At 46.0% G+C, this 23754-nt stretch overlaps 1 protein-coding gene across 1 annotated transcript; it reads left to right on the top strand.

Annotated features, from left to right (window-relative positions):
* Positions 1–2603: 2603 nt before the first annotated feature.
* LOC131585971 (collagen alpha-2(I) chain-like) lies at positions 2604–22326 on the top strand. The gene is made up of 3 exons (XM_058852664.1): positions 2604–2608; positions 2933–3563; positions 19069–22326. The coding sequence occupies exons 1-3, from the start codon at positions 2604–2606 to the stop codon at positions 19090–19092; spliced, it is 660 nt and encodes a 219-aa protein (XP_058708647.1). The 3' UTR covers positions 19093–22326.
* The last annotated feature ends 1428 nt before the right edge of the window (positions 22327–23754 follow it).

The following is a 23754-nucleotide window of genomic DNA, read 5'->3' as shown; positions in this document are numbered from 1 at the left end:
ACGAAGGGCAGCCAGCAGGTATTCGTGAGAGGAGATGAAGTCCTAAGACCTGACCTTCTCAGTTATGGAAGCACCTCCTTCCAAGTGAAGACTTGCCTGAAATATGCCTTATCCTGTTACTACCACAGGGCTGCCAGGGGCGTCAGTGGAAGTGGGAACAGGCTGCCAGCAGCTGAGCACGTCCCGTGGGATCAGGCTCCCTGCAGAAGAGCTCCTGCTGGGCAAAAATGTTGTGTGAAAGTCTTGCTCTGCTCTCATGAAAATTAAGAGGCGCTTCACATCAGTACTAGTGGGGGCCAGGTCAAGACAAGAGGCAACATGTTTTGAGGCTGCTGAAAATAGCAAATTAAGCAGTTGGTCAGGACATCAGAGAAACAATGTGCCATCAGCTCAGTTAGGGAGGAACTCCATTCCCTGGCTCATGCTCTTCCTTTCATACACATACATACATTTTTTGCTGTGAATTTGTTGTTCTTAGAATTGTTCTGTGGTGTTTTGAGCAGCTACATGATAGAGACCGAGCAAAAATAATTATTTAAAAAAAAAAAAAATGAGAGTATGAGATGTAACTTTCAGATGTAACTTGCATCCTGTAAGAGTAGTAGTCTCTTATTTAATAAAACCTGTTGAGGCCTTTTCTTGTTCAACCCAAGTGATTTCTACAGCATCTATTCCCTTCACCAGAGAAAAGGTTAGTGTCTTTTACACCTTTTTGAGAAGTTTTAATTTGTAGCACACTCTCTAGGCATCATCTCTGCAGAATCCTTCCAGATGGTCAAGAAATTCTTCATTTCTCTACCTTCTGCCAGAATGTCTAATTTTCAAAAGGCTCATAGAGCGCTGTCCTTCTTCCAACCTTTTCGCCCATGGTCCATGATTCAGTTTGCATTCTACTATCAGTTTTAAACAACATGTTCCTTGGCTCTACATATTCATCAGGCTTCCAGCCAAGGAACACGTTCTTCTGTGTAGGGGATGGCTTCACAGTCTTGATCGAGAGCAGTTCCACTGCAGCTCAGTTCAAGTTCTCTCTCTGGCATTCCATCCATGCAGGCCAGGTAGAGTCACTTGCCACATCCATAACGATGCATACACAGGGCTGCCTTGTCTTCAGCATACGTACAGGAAAAAAATGTGGTGTAGATGACAGAGAGGCGCATTGGGTGCTGAACCCAAAAATTTAAAAGATGAGGCCTCTGGCTGTTAGCTTTGATTTTCTCATGCATGAGCACACAATTATATAATGCATGAACACAAAATTACCACATGCATGAAGGAACAATAATGTCATGCATGAGCACACAATTGTCTCGTGCATGAGCACACAATTACCTCATGCATGAGCACGTAATTATGTCACACATGAGCACACACTAACGTCACACATGAACACACAATTACATAATGCATGAGCACAGAAGTCATCCCAAAAGAAGCTAAAAACTTTTCAGGTCCTTGTGGCATTTTCTTAAAACACATTTACAACTGAGTGTATCGTAATGAAATGACACAATCTATCTACACACTGTACAGCTGTGCCCAGGTGTTCTCAGTCACAGAGGTGTACTCACCCAGCTTTACTGGAGATGTAAATGAAGAGACTTGGCACGCATGGAAGGGTAGGGTATGTCCTTTGACATACCTGTGATATAGACAAGGTGTCCGTGCCCACTTCAAGGTGCGCAGGGACATATAGGGAGCAGCGCAGGGAACTGTGCAGGGAGACATGCGAGGAGCGCACAGGGAAATCTGCGGGGAACAGTGCAGGGAGCCGTGTGGGGAGATACACACAGAGCAGCGCAGGGAGATGTAGGGCGAGATATGCAGGGAGAAGCGCAGGGAGATGCCAGCCGCGAGCAGGCTCGTTGCGTGCGGGGCGCGGAGCGGGTGTCGCCGCCGGGCGCTGCCGGGGTGGCCGCACGCTCTGTCCCCCCGGGCCCGGCTCGCCCCGCTCCGCGCAGCGCCGGGAGCGGCCGGCAGGGGGCGCGCCGCCCCCTCGGTGCGCGGGGCCGCGGGGCTGCCCCGGCGGGAGGAGCGCGGGGAAGGGCGGGAGCGGCCGGGGCTGCGCGGGGCGCGCCGGCCGCTCCGGACCGCGGACCCTCCGCCTGCCCCGTGCGGAGCCGGCCGTGCCGGCGGGGCGTCGCGGAGGGCAGCGGGTGGGGAGGGCAGTCCGGGAGAGCTGGCGGAGCCGCCGGGCCGGGCTGCGGCGGGAGCTGCCCGGCGCAGGGGTGGGGACTGGCCGCTTCCTTAAACGGCGCGGGAGCGGCGGAGTGAGCCCGCACCGCCCCGGTGCACCGGGCCGCGCTGACCCTCCCGGGACGCGGCCGCAACACGTGGAGCGAACTTTTGAGGGACGCGTGTCTGCGCCGGACGGGAGCCCCGCCGCCCGGGATCGCAACGCTGCACGGAGCAGCTCGTCTCTCTCCGGTTTGATGGCTTTGGGTGTTGGATTTTGGCTTTTTTTAATTAATGGGTTTTTTTTTTTCTGCTGCTTTTGGGTGGTTTTGGTGGTTTTCCCCTCTTTCCCCTACTTCTTTGGTGCTCTTTTGTCGGGACACTTGAATCTCGCTGGGGCAAACGCCGCGTTTGAAAAGCCGAGAGAAATGTTGCAACGTCCCTTGTGGCAACGCATTTTATTTATTTATTTTTAATTTTGCCTTTTGCAAGGGCAAAGAGGAAGGGTAGGAAAAAAACCCATCGTGATCAATACCGACTTAAATACCCATCTGCGAGCCACCGGGCTGCGGGAGGCAGGAGAGGGGAGCGCGGCCGCCCGCCCGCCGCCGCTCCCCGCTCAGCTGTAGCTCAGCCCGAGCCCTTCCCGTGCGGATTCCCGAGGACCTGCGGCTCTGGGCGGGGAGGCGGCCGCAGGGGCCCGCGATCCCCTTTCCCGTGCCCCCCCTACTCACAGCAGGTAACGGAGGGGCTGGAGATTTTCTGTCCGTTTGGTGTTTTCGCTCCCGTCTCTCCGCGCACGAAGTTCCCGCAGGAGCGGGATCGGCACTGCCGAGTCACGATGGGCGTCGGGGCCCGGCCCGAGGTGCGGAGCTGCCTCCGGGAGCCGGGACCGGGACAGCTTTCAAGTTCGGGGAGGGGACGGCACGGATCGCTGCCTCCCCCGGCCGGGGGAACGATCCCGCTCCGGCGGGGTCCCCGATGGCCCCGGGGCGGGGGCTCTGCGCTGGCGGTGGGCACCGGCCAGAAAAAGGGGTTCAATTAAAGATAGCGGTGAGCAGTGGTCGCCTGCGCCTGATGGGCGAGCTGAGGGCTGGGTCTTTGCGGGCGAGATGAGAGGTTCATGTCTTCAACTGGCCTACAAAGTCCCAGTTCTCGGCTCCCGGGACCTGCCGGGCGCGCAGCGGGCGAAGACGGAGCGCGGCGGCGCCGCTGGCGCTGCCCGGGGCCGCTCGGGCGGGACGCGGGGCCCGGCCCGGGCGGCTCGGCTCGGGGGCACGGCGGGCGCTGCTCGGGCGGCCCTCGGGGAGCGCGGCTTGCCCGGCGCCGGGGCCGGCGGGTGTCCCGGCTCCCCGCGGGCAGAGAACGGAGCTGGTTCTCCGCGAACCGTAAGTGCATTTTGTGTCTTTCTGCTTCGGAAAGGGCCTTAAATGTACGCGTCCTACCGGTGCTGACGGCCATCCCCGCGGCTTCGCGGCGGCCCGGACCGGCTGTGCCCGGCCCTGCCTTGGCGCGGAGCGAGCGCTGGGTTTCGCTCCCACAGGACCATGTGCATCCTTCCCTCCCCTTTCACTTTCAAAAAACACATCTGTTTTCTTTTTCCTTTTTCCTTTTTTTTTCTTTTTTTCTTTTTTTTTTTTTTCTTCTTTTTAAACAAATCTAGTCACATCCATACAGAGCACCGGGAATTCTCTTAGTCACCTAAGCGCTTTTACCACCCAGCATTCCGGAGTTCCTTATTATTTGTTGGATTTCGATTCGGCACACTGCATGTCTGCAGACACTGGTTTGTGCTCCTTCTTTGGGCAGAGTGTATATACAAGTCTGGGTGTGTATATTACTCTTGGCTTGTATAGCATCATATTTATAACTTCTGTGCCGTTCTGCGTTATGTTACATTACATTTTAAGTTCTTAGAATTATTTTGAGGGTACTCATAATTTTTTGATTTATGTAGAGATGTTTTTATTTGTCTCTTGTAAAAAAGTCAATGATATTGACCTCCAGTAAAGAAAAAGGTCAAGTGGCAACAGTATTCTCATGGCTAAAGTCTATAAAAGCAAATGGAAAATTAAAATCTTCCTGTGTGTTTTTTTGAGCCACTTAGAATTTAATTTTCTTTCTGATATATAGCATTGCTGGAGTCTACATTCTGTATATGTATACACAGACTCACATAACTTTTATGCTCTGTTCCCATGAAATTTTTACGAGCAAACTCGGTTTTCAGCACAATTTTCTGTAGCAATTGCCCATGAAAAATAACAATGTTATTTCTTTTGGAATTAAGAGAAATTTACAAATGCTCTTACAGAACTCTGCGTATTTTATTCTCCTTCGGCCCTTTATATCCAAACACTTGTGTACAGCACACTAACATGTATTAACAGCTATTGCTCTGACACATGTCAGGACATACAGACCTTGACAGATCAGAATTATCTCCTGTGTGTGGTCCCTCAGGTGCTTCTTTTGACTTGGGGGACAGTGGATGCAGTCAGATCTTACTTGGGCCTGTTCTCTTCATGAACCTAGTCTGGTTGGGAGCTTTCTTTGAAACCAAAATTTCAAGGAAAACTTTTTGCACGTTTGTTTTCCCTATATGCCTGTTTTTCCAAATAACTAAGTCTAGTGGCTACAAAAGGAAAACTACCTGAAATTAAGGAATAAATACAAAGATACTGTTACCTGTTTAGGACAGAACCCCCTGGAGCCCACTCTGCCGGAGTATTTGCAGCGGTCTTCTCCCTGCAGATCTGTAGCCCTTAACGAAATTAATCTGCAATGAAATCACAGAAATCTGATTCTAATCATTCTCCCTGGAACAAGTCAGCGCTACAAGAAGACAAGCATAGTGTAAAAATACTTTAGGCATGCAAAGCCGTATCATTAACATTAAAACCTGATGGTGTGAAAGGGGGACGGGGAAGAGATTCCTGTGCCTCCTCAGCCCGCTCCTTCAACTTGTGCAACTTATTAGGCATCTCTGGCAAGCAGGATTTCTGTTGGTTGTGTTGCTGGTCAGGCTCCTGGACTTGCTGGTGGGCTAATGTGAAGTTTACCCTTTAATATGAGAGTTTCTTAACTGTGCTGTTCTTTGTGAAACTTTGTAAACAGCTGAGTTTAGCTTTTGTCAGGTTTAACATAATCTGGATATTTTTTTTTTTTTCTCCAGCAACAATTGGTTTCTTCCTGCCTTTAAGTAGCTCTGGCAGGTTTTGTCCTCCTGAAACCTATTTTGGAGCACTATACGGCGTAATTTGAGTTGCTACCTTTTCGTTTGAGTGCACCAGTCAAGATTCAGTGGAAGCCTGGCTTCTGTAGAGAGTGAGTGCTCAGTATTTTATGGTCACAAGGGTTGTTAAATGTGTACCTTTGAGCTTCCAACTCCCTAGTCACTTGTAGACTTTTTTTTTTCCTTAAGGGCATTTGCCAAGGTGAAAGGACACATTTTTTTAAGCAATATTCATCTGTTTGCACTAGTGTGGATATAGTTGTCTATAGCTACAAGAAGTCTGTTGACAGACTGGCTGGTACTAGGAATGTGGGTTTTTGTCCATTCATCGACATTATTAGGATTATTTAGATTGTAGCCACACACACTGCATTGACAGGCACTTTCCAACTTCTGTCTGTGCCCCAAAGAACATACAGTACAATGCAGATGTATTTCTCAGCATCTGGTTTACACTGTGGAGTTTAAACATTCTCTCTGAATTAAAGTTCAGGCTGGAAGGGAGCATTCCCTCATGCCCCAAATGACTTTTTGTGGGTCAAATTACCAAGTAAAAATATTTTATTTTTAAATAATATTACTCTGAAGACTAAGTTGGGGGTAGACCATGGTTTAGCACTTTCCAAATGCTAAAGAAGATGGTTCAAGCTTCTGCTGCAAGTTGTGGACAAGCTCTTAAATTATTGTTTTAGCTCTGAGGCTTTCATAATGTTCTGTGCTCTCTGGGATGCAGATTCAATTATTCCCCCCTCCCCAGTTAATAATGGGGCTTTGTTTTATTTTCACTTACAAACTTTATGCCTCTCTTGCTAATCTTTCTGTGTGTACAAATATGCTTTCTTTGTCAGTCAGACTTGGCAATACTTAGGCCACACTAAACTAGTTGTGGGCAGTACAGCAAGGCTTTCTATTTATCAGGGCCTTTCCGGGGAAGTTTATTACACTGTAGGGGTGACATTTTCAGCTTTCTGAAAGAGTTGGTAAATATTTGGCAGGTTTTACTCCTTCAGGAAAAAAAAAGGCCATATTTTATCTGTGATAAGGCCTGAAAGAAAACTATCTAGGCATTAAGGTTTGAGTTGTCAGGCAGAAGGGTGGGGTTCATGCAGGATATTCTTTCAATTGCCCTGAGTGAAGTCAAATGTTTGCCTGCAATTTAAGAACCACTGTTCCTCTATGTTTGCAAATAGAGACCTTCGAGCCAGGGCTGTATTTTAAGTTGCAGGAGGGCACAGGGCAGAGCAAGCCTGTGGTGTCTGGGTTACAGATATGTGTAATCAGGGGCAGGTTGGAGTCAGATCGTGCCTGGGATCTGCTCTCTTGTTCAGTACAGACCTTTCATAGAATCCTGGACGTGCTTGTGTTAGAGCCTTGCACCCGTAGAGAGGACTGAACCTCACAGGAGTGCAGCAGTGAGTGTGTGCCCAGCTTGCAGACACTTTTTCCTCCACTCTTGGCTCCATCTGCAGATGGCAAATGCTGAGCTCGGGCTGTGCTTGGTGCCAGCTCCCGCTCCAGGCCAGCTCTTCAGCACACAGAGGCAAACCAGACAGGGAAGGGAATGTGCTTCTCCGTTCCCACTGCTGGCCTACTTGAGAAAACCAGCTCCTGCTGATTTCATCACTTCCCTTTCTAAGGACCCAAAAGTGCCAGGTCCCAGAGGGGAGGGGAAGAGGGTAGGAGAGCCTGGGAGAGGCTGCAGGACGGCTGGTGCTGGCCCACAGGTGAGGACACACCTCCGAGGCTTTGGCTCCTTGCCACAGTCCGAGTGACATCTCTGTCAAAGGTAAATTGGTGGCACCCGTGTGACTTTGCCAAAGCAAAGACGCTTTGCTGTCTCCTTTTGCCAGTGTGATCCTGGCTTGGTAGAGGGGCTTCTCTAGGGCTCGGGAGGGTCGATGTAATGGTACTACCAGGAGGGTTACAACTGCTCAGATCCCACAGAGAGGAGTGTCTGACTGCTGGGGTAGGGAAACCCTTCCTTGCTGAGGGCAGAATAGCTCTTTCAGATCCCATCACCCATGGCTTGGTGTGAGCCAGCAGCAGTGTGGAAAAGAAATCATGTGGCTGCAGACAGAAGAAAATGAGCCAGGGTGATGCTGGTCTGGGGACAGCTTCCCCTTCCCAACTCATGGGCTTTGGATTCATGACACATTTCTTTAGCACTGAAGAATCAAAATATTTCCAAGAGATTGATTTTGGATAGACTTCCTGAATTTTATTTGGATCTTGGTGGCCTGTCAGTTTATGAGGCTGTTGGGTTTTCCTTTCTGTGGCAGCAGGCCTTTAATCTTTGTGTCCTTTGGGACAAAGTCCTTCCCAGTGTCCCTGATGTCCATGTGGGTAGATGATGTGCCCACATTTGCAAGATTTCAGTATTTTCCCAATACAGATTTGTTAGTGACACCATTTATAGGTCCAGGACTGGAGTTGTGATTCCTAGATCATGTCCGATGGAATTGTCCATTATTATTATTATTGTTATTGTTATTATTATTATTTTAATTACAAAGCATGCCACCTGACAGAGGCTTTGGAGTCCTGCTCAGGCAGTTACTGTGCAGAACTTGGCCAGATGTGGGCCCATGGAGCAATGCCCACTGCCGTGGATGGGATTCTGAGGAGGAAACATCACCTGAACTGTCCAGTCTGCTGAAAGTTCAGTCCTGGATGTCTGGAGGCAGGGCAGGATCTCTTCCCATCCTTTTCCTGGTGAAATCTGATGAAAAAAAATAGTGACATTCCAGTTCTCGCAACTGGTTTGAATCTCTATAAATGCACTTCACTTTTTTCTTTTTTTCTTTTGCTGTTCCAAGTATGGAATTTCCTCAAACTATAAAATTTGAAAGCAGATTTGACTCAACAAAATCTCTCTGCATGATAACTTTCAAAGTATGGCAAGGAACTCAGTTTAAAACACTAATTCAATCAGCAGGCTGTAGGAACTAATCTACAGTGACCCAAAGGCCTGCTAAAATTAGTCATGGTTTTATGTTTTTGGAAAAAAACTCTTTAGGGGTGGCTCTGTTGTTACAAAGAACAAGGCTTTTGAGTATATGACTGTCGGTAGGGTTAAATTCAAATATGCAAGTGCAGTAGTTTAAGGAATAAATTCCAGAAGCTGTTTAAGGCTCAGCTGCATTACAGAGTGACGATCAGGTTGGGTTAGGCAGAACTGCCGTAGACTGTAACATCTGGAATAATATCACATTTCCCCAAAGTGGAATTTTCTGTAGGAGCAGCAGCAATTGCTGATATTTGAGAGGGTGGAGCCAGCAGCAACCTACAAATGGCTGGAAAATGAATTAAGAATTTATAGAGTGAAATATTGAGACTTTGTCAGGAATCATGATTTTGATTATGATCTCTTGTTTAAAGCATCAGCTAATTCTGAGAACTGGGGCTTTCCAGGCTGCAGAGATTGGTTGGACAGTTTCTGCCGAAGCCAGAACTCGGCTCATTGGCACTTGGCTTTTTAGTCTTTTGATGAATTCCAGTGAAACAAGTTGTGGCAAACTGATTTGGAGCTTTGGAGCCAGAATATGCATGAAAAATCTTGTATGAAATGAGGGTTTGCTTTGTAAAGAATTTTATTGTAGTTCAGTTAAAATACGCTTGATTTAAAACTGTAAATGCTATTTTGATTTTTTAAAGAAAGATAAAGGATTCCTCAATTCTTGTATTATGGGTGTATTTTACACTTGAAGGATACTATAAAAGACTTGAAGTCTCAGTTGTGTTTAAAGTATTTTTTATTAAAAAATCTGCTTTGACTACAGAGATATTTTGTATAATTGTGACTTCATCTGTTAATTTTGAAGGAAATATTTCTGAAGAAGGAAAACTTTCCCATGCAAATAACAGTTGTACAGAACAAGAAACAGAAAGGTGCTTAATCACAAATGAGCTCATCCATTTTAATTTACCTTGGACCATGACAGCAAAAAAATAATGTCGTTCGGAAAAAACCCCCTAATCAGATATTCATCAGATATTTATCCAATTTTTCCATCTTGTGGATTATTCAGCACTACAGTTAATGATGTTTTACATCAAGCTTTCAGTACATTAAGAATGTCTGCTGCTGTATGCACCCCAAAACCAACCTGAATCTACATTTTAGAAACAATCTAAATGAAGGGATGTTTTAAACAATTTCACTGAACAATAAAATTCGACTGAGTAACTTAAGCTGAATTTCTTAAATCTGAGTCAGTAAAGAGCTCCCAAAACGTCACGCACAATAGATTGTAACAAAGGAGCAGAACTTCCCCAAATCTTTGCACGGTGTTTGTTACTGCAACTCAAAGTGCTACTCTGAGGTTACAATTACTTTACTCCAAGTCCCAGCCTAAATTTAGCTCCAGGATTCACATACTGCACTCACTTCATTGGAAGAGTTTGGTTCTCTTGCAGCATATTTGAGCTAGTTTTGCATCTCCTTGGGGAATAAATTACAGTCTGAATGAGAACATTCACATGTATTTATGGCACTAATGCTCTGTGCAGTCGGAGGGGGCTGTGTGCAGTCAGCCTTTAAAACTAATGCTATTTCTAGCCCCCTTCTAAAGCTTCATTTAATTTCTGTATCAATGGCCATCAAGGGCAGTGAGAAACAATTAAACATTTTTTTTTCTGACAGTGTTTCTTTGCAAACATAGCAATAAGTTTCTCACTTTAGAATTTCCATAGAGTGAACTCTTTCCCCACCCAAGGCCAGCCCCATATGAGTAACTGCACTTGTATAGCGAGTTGTTTCACATGCCCCAAATAAAAATGGGGGCATAAAAATAAATCCAGAGTAAGGAAGATGCTTATGAGCCAGTTTAAGGTGTTATGTAATACTAGTTATATAAAGTTTTGGATGTCTTTATACTTTTAAGGTATTATTGCCTTCAAAAAGAACATAAACTGCAATTTAATTTCAAAATATTTGATAGTAGTTTTGTCTTAAAATACATAAATTTGGCTTGTAGATGTGGCTACATCACAGAATGAATTTACAGCTCTCCAAAGAAACAGCAGGTGTGCCCAGTGCTAAATAAAACATCTCCTGTAAGCCAGCAGAGATCTCCTGATCTGCACCAGCCCAGGATTTGTCCCGTGCTCTAATTTTGGTGACGGGTAATGTTTTCAGACAAACAGTCACAAGCACACTATCATTTTATAGCACTATGCTCAGAACTGTCAGGAAATTCTAATACTTTCAAACCTTCTGTAACTTTGAAGTGTGTTTTCCAAACAGAAATATTTTATAACTGGTCATCTATCAGTGTTACATTAATGCCAGATTACGGTCAGTTGTTTGCAGGCAGAAAGCAGCGTTTCAGTGCTTAAAAGTACATCTAAAGAGGCTGTTACAAAGTGCAGTGTGAGCTGTGCTCTAGGGTGGTGTGGATGGGATTATAACCCCTGAACTGGTGGGCTGCAAACACAAGGGTTTCTTTGAAACCTGTGGTCAGGATCTTGTGCTACCTGTGCTTCTCTTGCCTGTGGCCTGTGCAGTGTAACGGAGGTGAACGGAATCAGTCACCAGGCTGAGCTCTTCCTCTCTTGTCTCCTGTCCCACTTGAGTAAATTCACACCCAGAAGGAAAAGCTTTAGTCCGGGTGAAGGAAATGTGGTACATCCCAATACAGCCTCCAGAAATAGTCTCCCACCTGAATGATTTCCACAGCAACTGATGATTTTACTTTTAATGAAATTTGCTGTTACTTCACTCTTCCAGGCATGGCTTTGAATGTAAGCAGCACTGCTGAGTTATTACTTGACAGTCAGAAGCCTCTTGTTCATTAAAAGTATTTTTAAAGGGATTGAATTTCCCCTTTTGCCAAGCATTTCTTGTGCCCCATGCAGTACTGAAGGGCCTGGACACTCATAGAGCTGATAAATGATAACATCTCATTCTCACTGAAGTATCTCATTAGAAGTACCTGGCAAAATGATTCCTAATTCACCCAGTATGGAGTTCAGTTAACTTCATCAGTCTAAACAGTGGGTTCTTGGTCTGGACTTCCCCTCAAGGCAGAGGAAAGGAGGAGATGGCTCCAGGGTCAGGGTGTCTCACTGGGTGAGTTAATACTTGAGGCTGGGAGACAGCTCTTTCTGTGCTCATCAGGAAGTGTGTACAATCAGTTTTGAGTCACAGATGTGAAGGCTCACTAGCAACTAATGCAAATATAAAGGTTTTTAATCATATATTTCATTTAACTCAGAGACTTGCTTGATGGCTTTGGTATGAGAGGTCCCAAGCTTGCAGATGAGAAGCTCCACCTGTAACAGGGGACTGGAGGTCCCAGTGGTGGCTTGGCACTGAGCACCCTCAGGCACCAGCACCAGGGTGTGCCTGCAGCATCCAGCTGTTCTGCATGTTGCTGTAACTTTCTTTCAATCTTTATGACAAGTGAATTTGGTTTCTTTAACCTATTATTATGGCTCTAAACTACTAGCAATTTTAAAGACACCTAGCTCGGCTTCATGTTGTCAACTCCTGTCTAGTTTAATTAATGACATTCAGCAAATGATTGGGGTTGTCCTGTGACTTGCTGCTGTAAGGAGCTTCTGGATATATAGAGTCAGACTCCAAAACCAGTGGACATTCTCCACAGTTATCAGTGGTTATGAATCTGCACCTGGCCAATCTGTTCCATTTGAAAAAAACCATTTCAGAGCTACCTCTAAGAAGTAATGCTGAAATGAGAGGGAAAAGTCATGTAAATTCTCCCACACCTGCAGCACTAAGTCTGGGATCCCCAGTAATGTAAACTTCATTTTCTGTACAAGATTTTACCGCTTTTAGTACAAAAAAAAGCTTAAACTTACAACAAAAGACCAACATCTTAAGCAGAAAGCAATATAGTTTAAAAGCTTGAGGTCAGTGTATTAGTGCTTCAAGAAGAGTGAGTGCACCTGGGCTTGGCCTGCTGTCTCTCTGGGAACTGTGGGGTTTTTTCTCCTCTCTGTTGTGCCTCAGAATCCAAAATAGACACTTTTCATGAATGTGCTGGCAAGGAGCAGCATGTGATGGGATTAGTGATGAGGCGAAGCCAAAACACTTATCAATTATTGTATCTGTTTACTTCTTCAAAGAAGGCTCCCTTCAGAGGCACGTGCCTCCTCGCTTGTAACCAAACCCTCTGTGCTCTCCCTCGCTTGTTGAAAATTGATTTGCACATGCTTTGCTCCAGTGGAAGTCTCTTGGCTTGTCCCTGTGAAATGTCACTGCTGGTGGGTGTAGCTGGGCATGGGTGTTCCCTGCCCTTGGGATGCTGGCACTGCACATGGGTCACACGCCTGCCTCGAGGAGTGGCTCTGTCCGGTCCATCCAGGCTCCCTGAGTACCACAAAAGGGGCAGTTGTGTCTTTAAAAAAAAAAAAGTGGAGCTTTCAGGTCCCAGGGACTGGACACAATTTGACTTTGCTAAATTATTATGAACTAGGAATAAGTCTTTGCTGGAAAGGTGGAAAAGCACAGTGAAAAAAATCCCCAGGATCATGTAAGCTGTGGCTAATGAAATGTGAATTTACGTGACCACCCATAGCTGATGCACATTTTATGCTTGACTTCTTCCATGCGATGAGTCCACTGCTAGCAGGGGCAATAGTTTTAATTATATGCTCCATATTTTTTTAGGACTTTGTACACTGCCCAGACATAAGAGAACTAATCCACAAAGTGTGCAAATGAAGTGAATCTAAGTTCTTACCTGAAGCAGTATCCAGGCAAAGTAAAGAACTAAGCCAAATGCTTTTTAAAAGCTTGTAAATGACAATAATTAGCTCATGTTTTAATGCTAATACATTCTGGCCCATATACATATTATTGTAATGCTCATAATCAGCATTGGTGCAAAAATAGGGAGAATAAATCCTAATTTGTAGTTTTTTAAAAAGTCAGAAACTGGACTGTGTGTGAACTCTTTGGAGTGTATGAGCAAAGAAATATTCTTATAGTCTTTCCACTTATTTGACCTCAAAGAACTGGTAAATGGGAGAGCACCAGAACACCTGATAGATCCACCTAAAGCTCCAGGTCAGTAGCATGCTTAAGCACATGCTTAACTTAAAAAATACAATTAATCACATCCCCTGTCCACGGAGTAATTAAACTTGTGCTTATGTACTTTGTACAGCACAGTACCAGCCTGCAGGCGTTCTCTGAATAATACTGTGCCTGAGAAAGTGGTGAATCAGAAAGTGATTTTTGGCTGGAGTTTGAAAATGAGTTTGAAAGAGCGAGTTAGGCACCCAGAACTTATATTTGAATAGCTAAGGAAAAAGCTGGTCTTGTCAGCAAAGCCAAGTAAGTAGCAAGGTGTGGCCATATGCTTTGTGGTAATGCCTCAGTTTTGTTTTAAGTGAAATTTAAAAATCCCTTTTGCTTGGTAATTCCCTGCTGCTCTCCTATAACTCTTTGCTTCCCTCAGTGCTGGGCAGCAGAGCCCAGGCCAGGCAGCCTCTTGCTGGCAGCTTCTCTCTTGACTCCCTGGTCAGGGTCTAGGTGGGTTGGGCACTGGGGGCAGCACTGGCAGGTCGAGGCCAGCAGCGTGGCTGCTTTTCCTGTCAGTGAGCAGTCTGGGCAGGGCTCTGTGGGAACACACTCCTCTGGAGCCAGCAGGATGGGCACTGCTGGTCATTATCCATACCCCCCTCCAGCCCTCTCCAGCTGCTCCAGCACTGCTGGGGCCAGAGCCTTGGCTTACAGCTGCACTACTGAACCCACCAGCCAGTGGTACTGAGCGTGGTCCTGGGCAGAACTGTGGCCTGGGACTGCTCCAGCCAGTCCTGGACATTGTCTGAAACTCAGCATGAGCAATGGACCATTATCAAGAGGCTGTTCAGATGTGTCCCCTTTCCCCCCTTCTTTTGGAGACTTTAACAGGACAGCAGTTGTCAGGCTGGTCTGGTTGGCCATGCCCAGGTTAATTTGAAGGAATCATGGAGCCTCTTCCAGCCACAGCTTCTCCCTTGGCATTTTTCTCCTACTGCTCTACGGTTCTCCCCTCCTGTCTCTGTCGTGGTGCCAGCCAGTTTGATGTGTCAGTCATGCACCAGTGAACTCCCACCTGAGCTGCTGTAGGTGTGCTTTGTCCACACATGGGCAATTTGTCCAGGCAACACTGCCATCTTCATTGCCAGCCTGAGCCAGGTCATGGTCCCTTGCTACTCAAATGAGTGTAATGTGGCAGCCTCTAGTAGCTTGTTGATGACTAATTGTTTTATTTTATATACTTAAAGTCAGCTGCTTTAATCTGCTTGTTCTCCAAGGCTCTGTGTATAAATGCTAGTGAGGTCACCATGCTGAGGCAAACCAGGACAGCATCAAAAGCTCCTCTTTGAAATATTGGCGCCTGAGTATCTGAATGGTGGGAGGCTTGTTTGCAAAGCAGCCTCTATGGAAAGTCTGTGAAATGTGTTTGATTATCCAACCTTACCATTTTCAAAGGGACCCAGTCAAGATGAACAGAGCCTAAATGTACCATCTCCTAAAAATAACTCTGGCTTTCCAGCTCCTCTGCTGATGTTGGGAGTGGGAGAAAAAAAACTGATGCTGCAAAATGAGGATTGTAAAGAGAGAGGAGATGTCAAATGCACGTGGTCAAACCCACCTCTTGTCAGCCCCCGAGGCTGGGTGCTCTTCCAGTAGTGCTCAAGTGTTCCTGCACTTTGGCTCTCCCAGACAGGAGCTCAGCTGGGCAGCTCTGCTGGAGACAGTGACAATGGGGACATGGTCTGTTCCTTGGCAAAGGGAGACACTTCCTGAATTCTCCTAATGTGTGTATTTTTAATTTTTTGTGGGTGAGGGACAGGGGCAGGACCGTCCAGGATGGATCACAGTTCTCACTGTGCATTCCTTTTGTGCTGTACAGTTAATACTTTCTTGGGGACTGCTCCTGTAATTTTCAAGATGGTGATCAGCCTGATCTTGGTTTTGAGACAAAACGCAGAGCCACGCCTTGTTCCAGAAAGCAAACCCCACATGTAATGGTTTCTGGAAGTTTTGCCAGCATTTCTCCAAAGCAACACATTGATTTCAGGGCCATGCTGATATGGGATGCTCTCTTGGTGTTGTGTCCGCTGTCCACTCCAGATTTGGGAAGTGTACAGTCCCAGAGTCCTCAGAGCTTTGATGCACTTTCAACTGCTCTGAAGGCAGTCCTTTGTCTTTTCCAAGCAACGTAGAGCCAGCACTGCTGCCATCTAAACCCGGAGGCTGAAGCTCTTGTCTGGGCACAGCAGGATCGGCAGCTGCTGTTTAAAAGGCTCAGAATCTCTCCTGTGAGTGGGTGTTACTCACTTGGTAATACCAGTCCATTCCAGCTGAGGATCTGTCCCTTTGTTTTGTGTATGGGACAATTTGTTTTCAATTTTTGTTTCTGAAAGGAAACTGTCAAGACAAAATTCACACTTAAAAAAATTAAAGGAAACAGCCCTTTGTCCGTTTCTAACAATCCCTTTCCATGACTAAAGCTGGAAGAATTCTAGAAACTGCAATAATTTTTTTACCTTCGCTTTGGTTTTGTTCTGCTCTTCCATTTTCTAAGTTTCAGATAGAGCACAACAAATATAATTTGAGTTAACATCAGTGTAACCTAGAGATGAGCGCTTTGATCATCAGAATCTGATTGTGCTTTATCTAGAAATGGGACAGGGGTAGCAGGGAGCCAAAAGTAGCTTAGGCAATATTCACTCTTGTAGTGCACAGCCTCGTGCTGGCTTTACAATCCAAGAGGGAACATGCAAAGCCTCTGTGGAGGGTATTCCCCTTCAGCACATATCCATCCTCACTCAATTCTGCCAATGACCCAATGCCATTAAAATACAGCTGGGGGTGAGACAGCCTTCCTAGGCTGCAACAACTCCAGTTACCTGCTCTTCTGTGCCCTGGGTCTGCTCTGCCTGCTCGCAGTGGGGTCTTGGCTGCTGGGGAGGTTGTGTTCTCCCTGGGGCAGGGGCTCATCAGATTTCTTCCATGGTGGTACAGCAGCCAGTGCTGCAGGGACCTGGTCCTGCCTGGGGCTCCCCTCAACTACAAAGAGTTGCTTATTGTCAAACCAAGGAGAAGAAAAAAAGGGCAAAAAACTTTTGAAAATAACAACATGCATCTCATTTTCATTTTAGTCCTAAAAACTACTTGGTGCTCATTCCAAAAGAATTGATTCCTCAAATGAATGAAACAGCCAGGAGTGCTGCTTTCAGTGTGGGACTGCTGATGCTCTGACTCATGCTGTGCTTCTTGTGGGCTCTGGCTTTTATGCTTCATTTAGGGCACCAACGTCATTAGCATTTAGAGGGCTGCTGCTTTTTTTTAATTATTATTGTTGCCCTGCTGTTGTAACTTTCTCAAAGATGCAAATAATATTTGGATTTGGAATGTTTTATTACCAAGTCAAGGCATAGGGTTTGCTTTCAGCTGACTTACAGAAGAAATTGTAAATGAAAATAAGGTGTGGCTCTGTGCAGTTCTGAGAGGGTCTCTGAGGTTTTTGGATGCCCGGTTGTCTGTTATCATGGAGTGTCATCCTGTGTGGGATTGGTGAGGATATTTGTCTTGTGTTGCACAGGGCTGGGACCTTTGTGGCTCCCCAAGCATCCCTGGTCACACCAGCTGTGTGCATGTCCCTGGACATGGCTTGTGTGAATAGCAGCACCTGCAAACATGATGCTGCCAAAGGGTCCCTTGCTGAGGCACCAATGTGATGCTTTTACTACAAGGGGAAAAAAAAGAAGAAAAGCCCCAAGAGTGCTATGGAGTTCCCTGCTTTGGCACAAACTCTCCTGGAAGTGCTTGAGCATCTCTCAAAGTCCTTCTCAAGGGCAACAGCTTGCAGGGACACTTGCAAGCCCGTTATGGGATGGGGCCCACCCCTGTAAGAGCAGAACTGTGGGAATCTGCCTGTAGTTTCTGTTGAATCCACTGCCATCAAAATACTGATCAGTTAAAATTAAAGTGTTCTTCCTTGCCCTAAGAACATGCAGGGCTGGGCTGGGATTTCCAGGAGGACTTGTGAATGATGGTTGAAATTTCCCAGCCAAATAGTTAATCCCTTTTTAGATGGAAATGTACAGATCTTCTTCAGATATTACTTTAGCTGAAAGTTGTTAAGAAATCAGAAGTAATCCCCTAAAATTCTCAGCTTTATTAATAAATTAAAGGCAACTGCTGCTGCAGATGGGTGTGAGCTTTCCTGCTGGGACCTGGGTGCTGCAAGTCCCTTGGGGAGCTCCAAGTGCCCCTGGGGTTGCAGGTTATGACCCAGTGTGGGATGTGTGGGGCCGGTCAGCCCTGGGGTCTCCACTTCCCCCGGCCAAACACCACTGCTCACCTGGGTGCAGGACAAGGTGATCCTGCTGTTTGCCCCGGTGGCTGGGGTGTTCCAGGGCTGCCTGCAGAGAGCTGTGCCAGGCTGTGGTTGGTGGCATCCTCGCGAGTGACAGACGAGCCATCTGGCATTACGCTGAAACGCAGTGTGGCGTTCGCTTAGGAGGAGCCAGCAGGGATGGCAAAGCAGTTGCACACCTTCCCCTGCTGTGTGGGCTGGGCACTGGGGCACTGGGCACTGGGGCACTGGGGCACTACCGGGCACATCAGCAGAGCCGCGTGTGCCGTGCTGGAGAGAACGGACCTGTCAGACCCTGCCCTCCTGGGGACCGACTGAGCGGCAGCAAGAAAAATGAGGGACTTTCAGGGGCAGCTGTGTTTTACTAACCCAGTCATAATGCCCCTAAAAATCCTTATTGTTCTTGCAATAGTCAACTGTGGCATGGGGAGGCCTGGAAGGAGAGCTCGAGGGCAGGCGGCCCTCGGGAAGGAGGGCTGGCAGGTCAGAGCAGGGTGCCAGGCTGGGGATGCCGTTCCTGTTGAAGTGGAACAAGAAGGACGTGGTGCTGTGACCTGTGGCGTGGAGCATGAGCTTCTTATGATGCTCAGGGCATGAGAACTGTAGCACAAAGATGAGGAAATTAAACAAGCTGAGTGCTTTCCCTCCTTGTTGTGTCTGTGACATTTCTCCCCACCAGAAATAAATGCAACTAGAGAGATGCACCCCAAGCCCACTGAAAGAGCCCTTACCCAAACCATTCCTCCCAGTTCTGTTTTACTTCTCTTTCAGCAAGTTCATTGCAGGTCTCTGGTCATCCACAGCATCTTTCTCTGAACTTTATTCCTGCTCTCATATTTCAGATCAGACCATGATGAAGTAATTGTGTGCAAAGAAGCAATTTGTTAAACAGAACCATAATTTTCAATTATTTGCCATCTTTATGCATTCTAATACTTTATTTGCATTTCTGAAAGCTTCTGTATGCTGAGTAAAAGTTTTTATTTTCATTGAACTCTGCAGCAATGTTCAAAGCTTTTATCCTTTAATAACTCCAGGGGTATGGATAGACAAAATAATGGGTCCCTGGCCCCACAGCAGCAGCAGCAGTCCTTTCACGTTGTCTTTGTGGATTACTTATTCATTACCTTTCTGAAAAGGCTTTGTTAATGGCTTTTAGAATTTTATCAATTAATTGATATGATTATCAATTAATTCTGCTTTATATGCCTATGCCAATAGATTAGGATTGCATGGGGGTTTTTTTTGTTTTTTTTTTTAAATTGAGTTTTATGGCTCTGGAGCAAGATTTACTCATCTGTTATTTGTCATTCTCAGGAGCATTTCAACTGCTTTTCTTAAAGCTGAATTCTCTATAAACAAGGAATGACTAGAAACCCTGAGCTGAGTCCCAGGTCTGGCTTAACTTTGTAAGGCACACTGAGGCTGCTCCACTTAAGGTATGGTATGAACCAGGAGCTGATCCCGTGGCTGTGGAATGAGTGTTCACATGGAGTCATCCTGCCATAGCTATTGCAGCTGCTGGGTAAGCAAGCCCTAAAGGACAATCCATGTCCCAGTGACTGTGTGACAGATAAGACACAATGGGCACAAGGAAGGTGCTGCTATCAGTGAAGGATGGATACTGTTCAACCCACCGGGAATAAAGAAACCTGGGCTGTTCAAGGCCCCACGGAACTGGGAGTGTCCTTCGTGTCAGCTGAAAAGTGACACTTTTGGAACTGTTTGTGTCCAGACTTCCCACTTTTACACCTTTGATTTCTGAGACTGCCTCATCACAGGAAACCCCAGTTCTGCTGCTCCTCTCCAGAAGGATTTCTGTATCCAGCAACTCTTGTGTCTTTTTTGGACACTGAAACGAGATAAAAGGGCTTGAATGTTTCCTTGGCAAGATGGTTGGATGGAATTAGTTAAATCTGTTCTGATTCTGACACCTACAGCAAACTGACCCAATCATCTCTTCTGCTAACAGGCTGCAAAGTAACACTCTACTACTGTGGAATATTCTTTGTGATGAAAACAGGAGGATCAGGAATGGGGGTTTGTAACATTTTTGGATGAGTTTCTGTTACAATTTTTATCTTTAGTATCAACACTTTAAATAAGAATATTTATATGTTAAAATAAACATATTTTTTGCCCTGGAATACGCCTCCCCAGCGTCTTCCTACTCAGCTCTGCCACTGTGAAGAGAACCCACCCATGGATTTTAAGGTCAGAAGGACGAGTCAAAACTTCTAACAGAGGATGCGCAGAGAGCAACTCCTGCAGTTCCTCCTGCAGCCCAGGCCCTGATGAATGGATGTTATGTGCTATGGGAACTTTGCCTATAGAAATGTCTGAGGAACTGTTCCAGGGCTTTATAACCTTGTGTCTTTTTCCTTGTGGCAAGCTGCAAGTTGCCCACTTATCCGGGCTCTGTGGACAAAACCCTTCATGTGTGTGACTGCATGGCAGAGCACCGTGGTTTGGTGCTGGTTTTGTCAGTTCTGTTCCCAAATCTCCCCAAGTTGCCACGCTGCCTGTCAGAGAGGAGAGTTGGTGCAGCAGAGGTCTTAGGGTCACTTGGTACATGGCCAGGAGTTCACATGCAGGATCCTTTGTGCACATCCTGCAGTGGGATCCAGCCCTGCTGGTCCCTCTTTAACATTTGAGGACACTGTCAACGGACCCAAGTCCATTTCTTAGTGCTCACACTAAGCCACTATGACTTCAAGAACAAATCTGACTAGATTGAATTTTCTTTCTTTTTAAAGTTCAGTGTCACTTAGCACCTCCAATTTAGCTTGAAAAAAAGGCAGAAATACCTAAAAGTGTTTTGAAAAGTCCATGCAGGCAACTATGGGGGCTTTTCAGACTCAGGTGATGCCCTCAGCTTCCACTGCTGTCAAGCTCTGCCCCAGACTTCCTTCAAGTTGTCATCCCTAGTCTGTGCTAAGCGTCATGAACATGAAAATAGATCCTGCTGAAATAAAACACCCATGTCCTCACATGCACACAATTTTTTCTCTGAAAAACAGGTAACAGCAGATGAACTAAGCCTGAGTCACCAGTGATGCTGCTTTGCCCATCCTTGGAAGGTGCAGAGCATCTGGATTGGCGACAGCGTTACCACTGCCCACAAAGAACTGACCCAAGGCAGCACAGAGCAAAGGGTGCAGGGTGAGATCCCAGCAGGGAAAAGGGAAAAAACTAGAAATTTCTCTTCAAGTACAAGTAATTCTGTTAATGCCTGCAAGGAGTCTCTCACTGCAGGCGATGCTTGCCTTGCACTGTTATCAGCTGCTTTCAGTGCACAGCTCCTGTCCAGAACAGTTTAATGTGGTACATTCAATCAAATGGAAATTGTATGTCAGACACATACATGGAATAAAATTAGAGTAGAAAATACACTTTGCAGGCAAATTCATTTTATTTCTTTTATTGCAGCCCTGTGGTACTTCGATGTAGTTTCTGATGAATAAATAGCCACTTCACAGAGGAAATAGTTATTTTGGCAAACTTTCGTCTAGTTTAAACATTTGATTTTCAGCAAGACTGAATAAATCCAAGCTTTCAAGGAACCTTCAGCTTTAGCAGGTGGTTACTGGGCTTTTTCTTTTTAATTGGACCAGAATTGGCCATGTTTCACCAAAAGAACATTTGCTGGAGTTGGTGGGAAAGAAACTACAACTTCTCCAGTGGGATGGCTGGGCCAACCTTCACATGAGCTGGACCCTGTTCTGGTGCCCAGTTTGTATTGCCTGGGGTTCAAAGGCTGATACTTGGTACTTTTTAAAGAGAAAAACCAAAACAATCCCTCAGAAAAGTGAGCTGACATCCCTGAGTGCCAAGTTCAGCACACACACTCATCAGCTGATCTAGAACAGCATGACTGTGCCTTCTCTGCAACATCAAGTTTGAAAAGTTTGTTATGTCATTGGAGCAGGATTTGTCTTCTTAATCTGGAAGCCAAATAGACAGAAAGTCCTCTTGTTACTGAGATTGATGCTGCTTTCTATGCAGCTTTAAAAAAAAAAAAAAAAAAAAGAAAAAATAATGTGCTGTGTCCTGAATACAAAGGATACAAGAAAAACAGTTGTGGTGTCCCAGGTAAATAATGTTGTTTGGTGTAATGATTTAAACCCCAGGTTATAATTGTGAGAAGTCCTCTTGGCTATTTGTCCTGGTGTCATGGGCCTATGACCTGGCTCAGTGTGACAGATACTGAAGGGGTCCCTGATGATTAGTGTATCTGCAAAATGTTCCTTATATTTTTAAGTTGATATTCCTGTAAACTTCACTTTTTCTTTCTGTCTGTAAACTCAGATTGGTTCTTTAAACTCAATAGCAACACCCTCATAGACAAAAACTGCAGAGAAATTCAGTTTGTAAATTACGGTACCAGTAAGCCCATGGAGCTGGGCACAATGTATTTAGTCTGCACTTAAAGGAAGACACCCCCAGACTCCTCAGGCTGCTCATCTGCATCATGAGAGAAGCTGAGCAGTACAAGGACTCTCTGCTGTGCTCCTCAATCTGTGGAAAAGCAATTTGTTTTCCCCTTAAACTTCCTGTGACTTTTGTTCTTCATTTTTAAAGGAAAAATTAAAGACTAACTGGTTTCTACAGCCTACCCTTTACAAATATACCCCCAGTTCATCAGTTTCTCATGATTCATTCACTTCTCCCACAACAGACTGACATCCTGATTAGTGCTAGCATATACAAGAGGCATTTTCAATCGTTACATTATAAAGTGGAACAGGGAAGGACTGATGATCCAGTAGGACCCAGTGACATTTCCAGTGTGCCACTGCACAGGACAGGTGGGAGCACACTCAGACCACAGCCCTATTATGGTATATTCTGATATTTATGTCTGGTGTCACAGATCTTACGCTATGTGTAGTACCAAGTGATTTTTGCTACATGACAAGTGAGAAGCAAATCTATGGATCCCAGTGTGTAGACTTCCAAGCAGTTACAGCTTGCACTTAACTGGGGGAAAGAAAGCCAAAGGAAATCATGTGCATTGGAATCAAATACCATTTTTAGGAGTGTGTATTTCAACAGTGATTAAAATAGCCAGGGACTAAGGCACACTCATGATTAATGGTCTCTGTGAGCCGAGGGTATGTCCTACAGCCTCAGGCCCTCCTGAGAGACACCCATGAGGAGCAGGAATTGCTTGGTTAGGCTTTATCTTCCTTCATTGTGTGGATCAGCTTTATCATGTGGCTTGAATTACCATCTCCTGTTTCTGGAGCCTGTGCTGTGTGTGAGAAGCTCCAGCCCAGCCTGAAGCAGAGGCACATCCCTGCATCCCGTTCCCATGGGGCTGACAGCCGGAAGGCACTTCCTGAGCTCTGCTTGGCATGCTGAGCTGGTGCTACACTTGGAACAAGACCAACCAAATGATTATTTTAAAGCCACTCATTTTTTCTGACTCTGTTCTCATTCATATTTTATGACTTTGCTACTTTCTAAACCCCTGCATGTCCCTCTGGCCAGTGGCAGCTAAACCACTGAGCAGTGACTTCTCCCCAGCAGGTACAGGCAATTTCATGATGGACAGACCTGTGAGACACATGAAGGTGAGCTTGGAGGCCCTCACTGTACCCTGTCCCTGCTCCAGGACACAGCTGGTACCTCAGGACTGCTCAGCCCTGTTCAGTGAGGCTCCCTGGCCAATCTCAGTGGGATATGGCAGCAGGGCTGGCACTCTCCAGTTCTCTGATTATTTGATGCCAGATGAGAAGCTCCCCAAGATCCTCAGAGCTCCTGGAGCAGCTGTGAGTCTCTCTGAGGCTGCTGGGGAGAGCTGACACCCACAGAGGAGGTGAGCTGGGGGCTGCTCCACGCTCCACCCTCACTCCCTGTGTGGCAAAAAGCACAAGCTTAACCTCTGCGTGCCTCCCACCCCGGCCGAACCAGAGATAGGGAACTCTCCCTGTCTCAGTGGGTTTCTGCTGCACTTAATTGATTTGTGCTGCTAAACAGCCCCAAGTAAATTAGTACAAG

The sequence above is a fragment of the Poecile atricapillus genome, chromosome 17, assembly GCF_030490865.1.
Source record: "Poecile atricapillus isolate bPoeAtr1 chromosome 17, bPoeAtr1.hap1, whole genome shotgun sequence".
Classification (NCBI taxonomy): Eukaryota; Metazoa; Chordata; class Aves; order Passeriformes; family Paridae; genus Poecile; species Poecile atricapillus.
Note: the sequence above shows the minus strand (reverse complement) of the source record. Positions and strands in the feature narration are given on the sequence as shown.

Excerpts from the sequence above, each read along its gene's own strand:
- LOC131585971 (XM_058852664.1), top strand. Across the intron at positions 3,564-19,068 it reads GAGCTGGTTCTCCGCGAACC|GAGCATTTCAACTGCTTTTC; the intron begins GTAAGTGCATTT and ends TGTCATTCTCAG.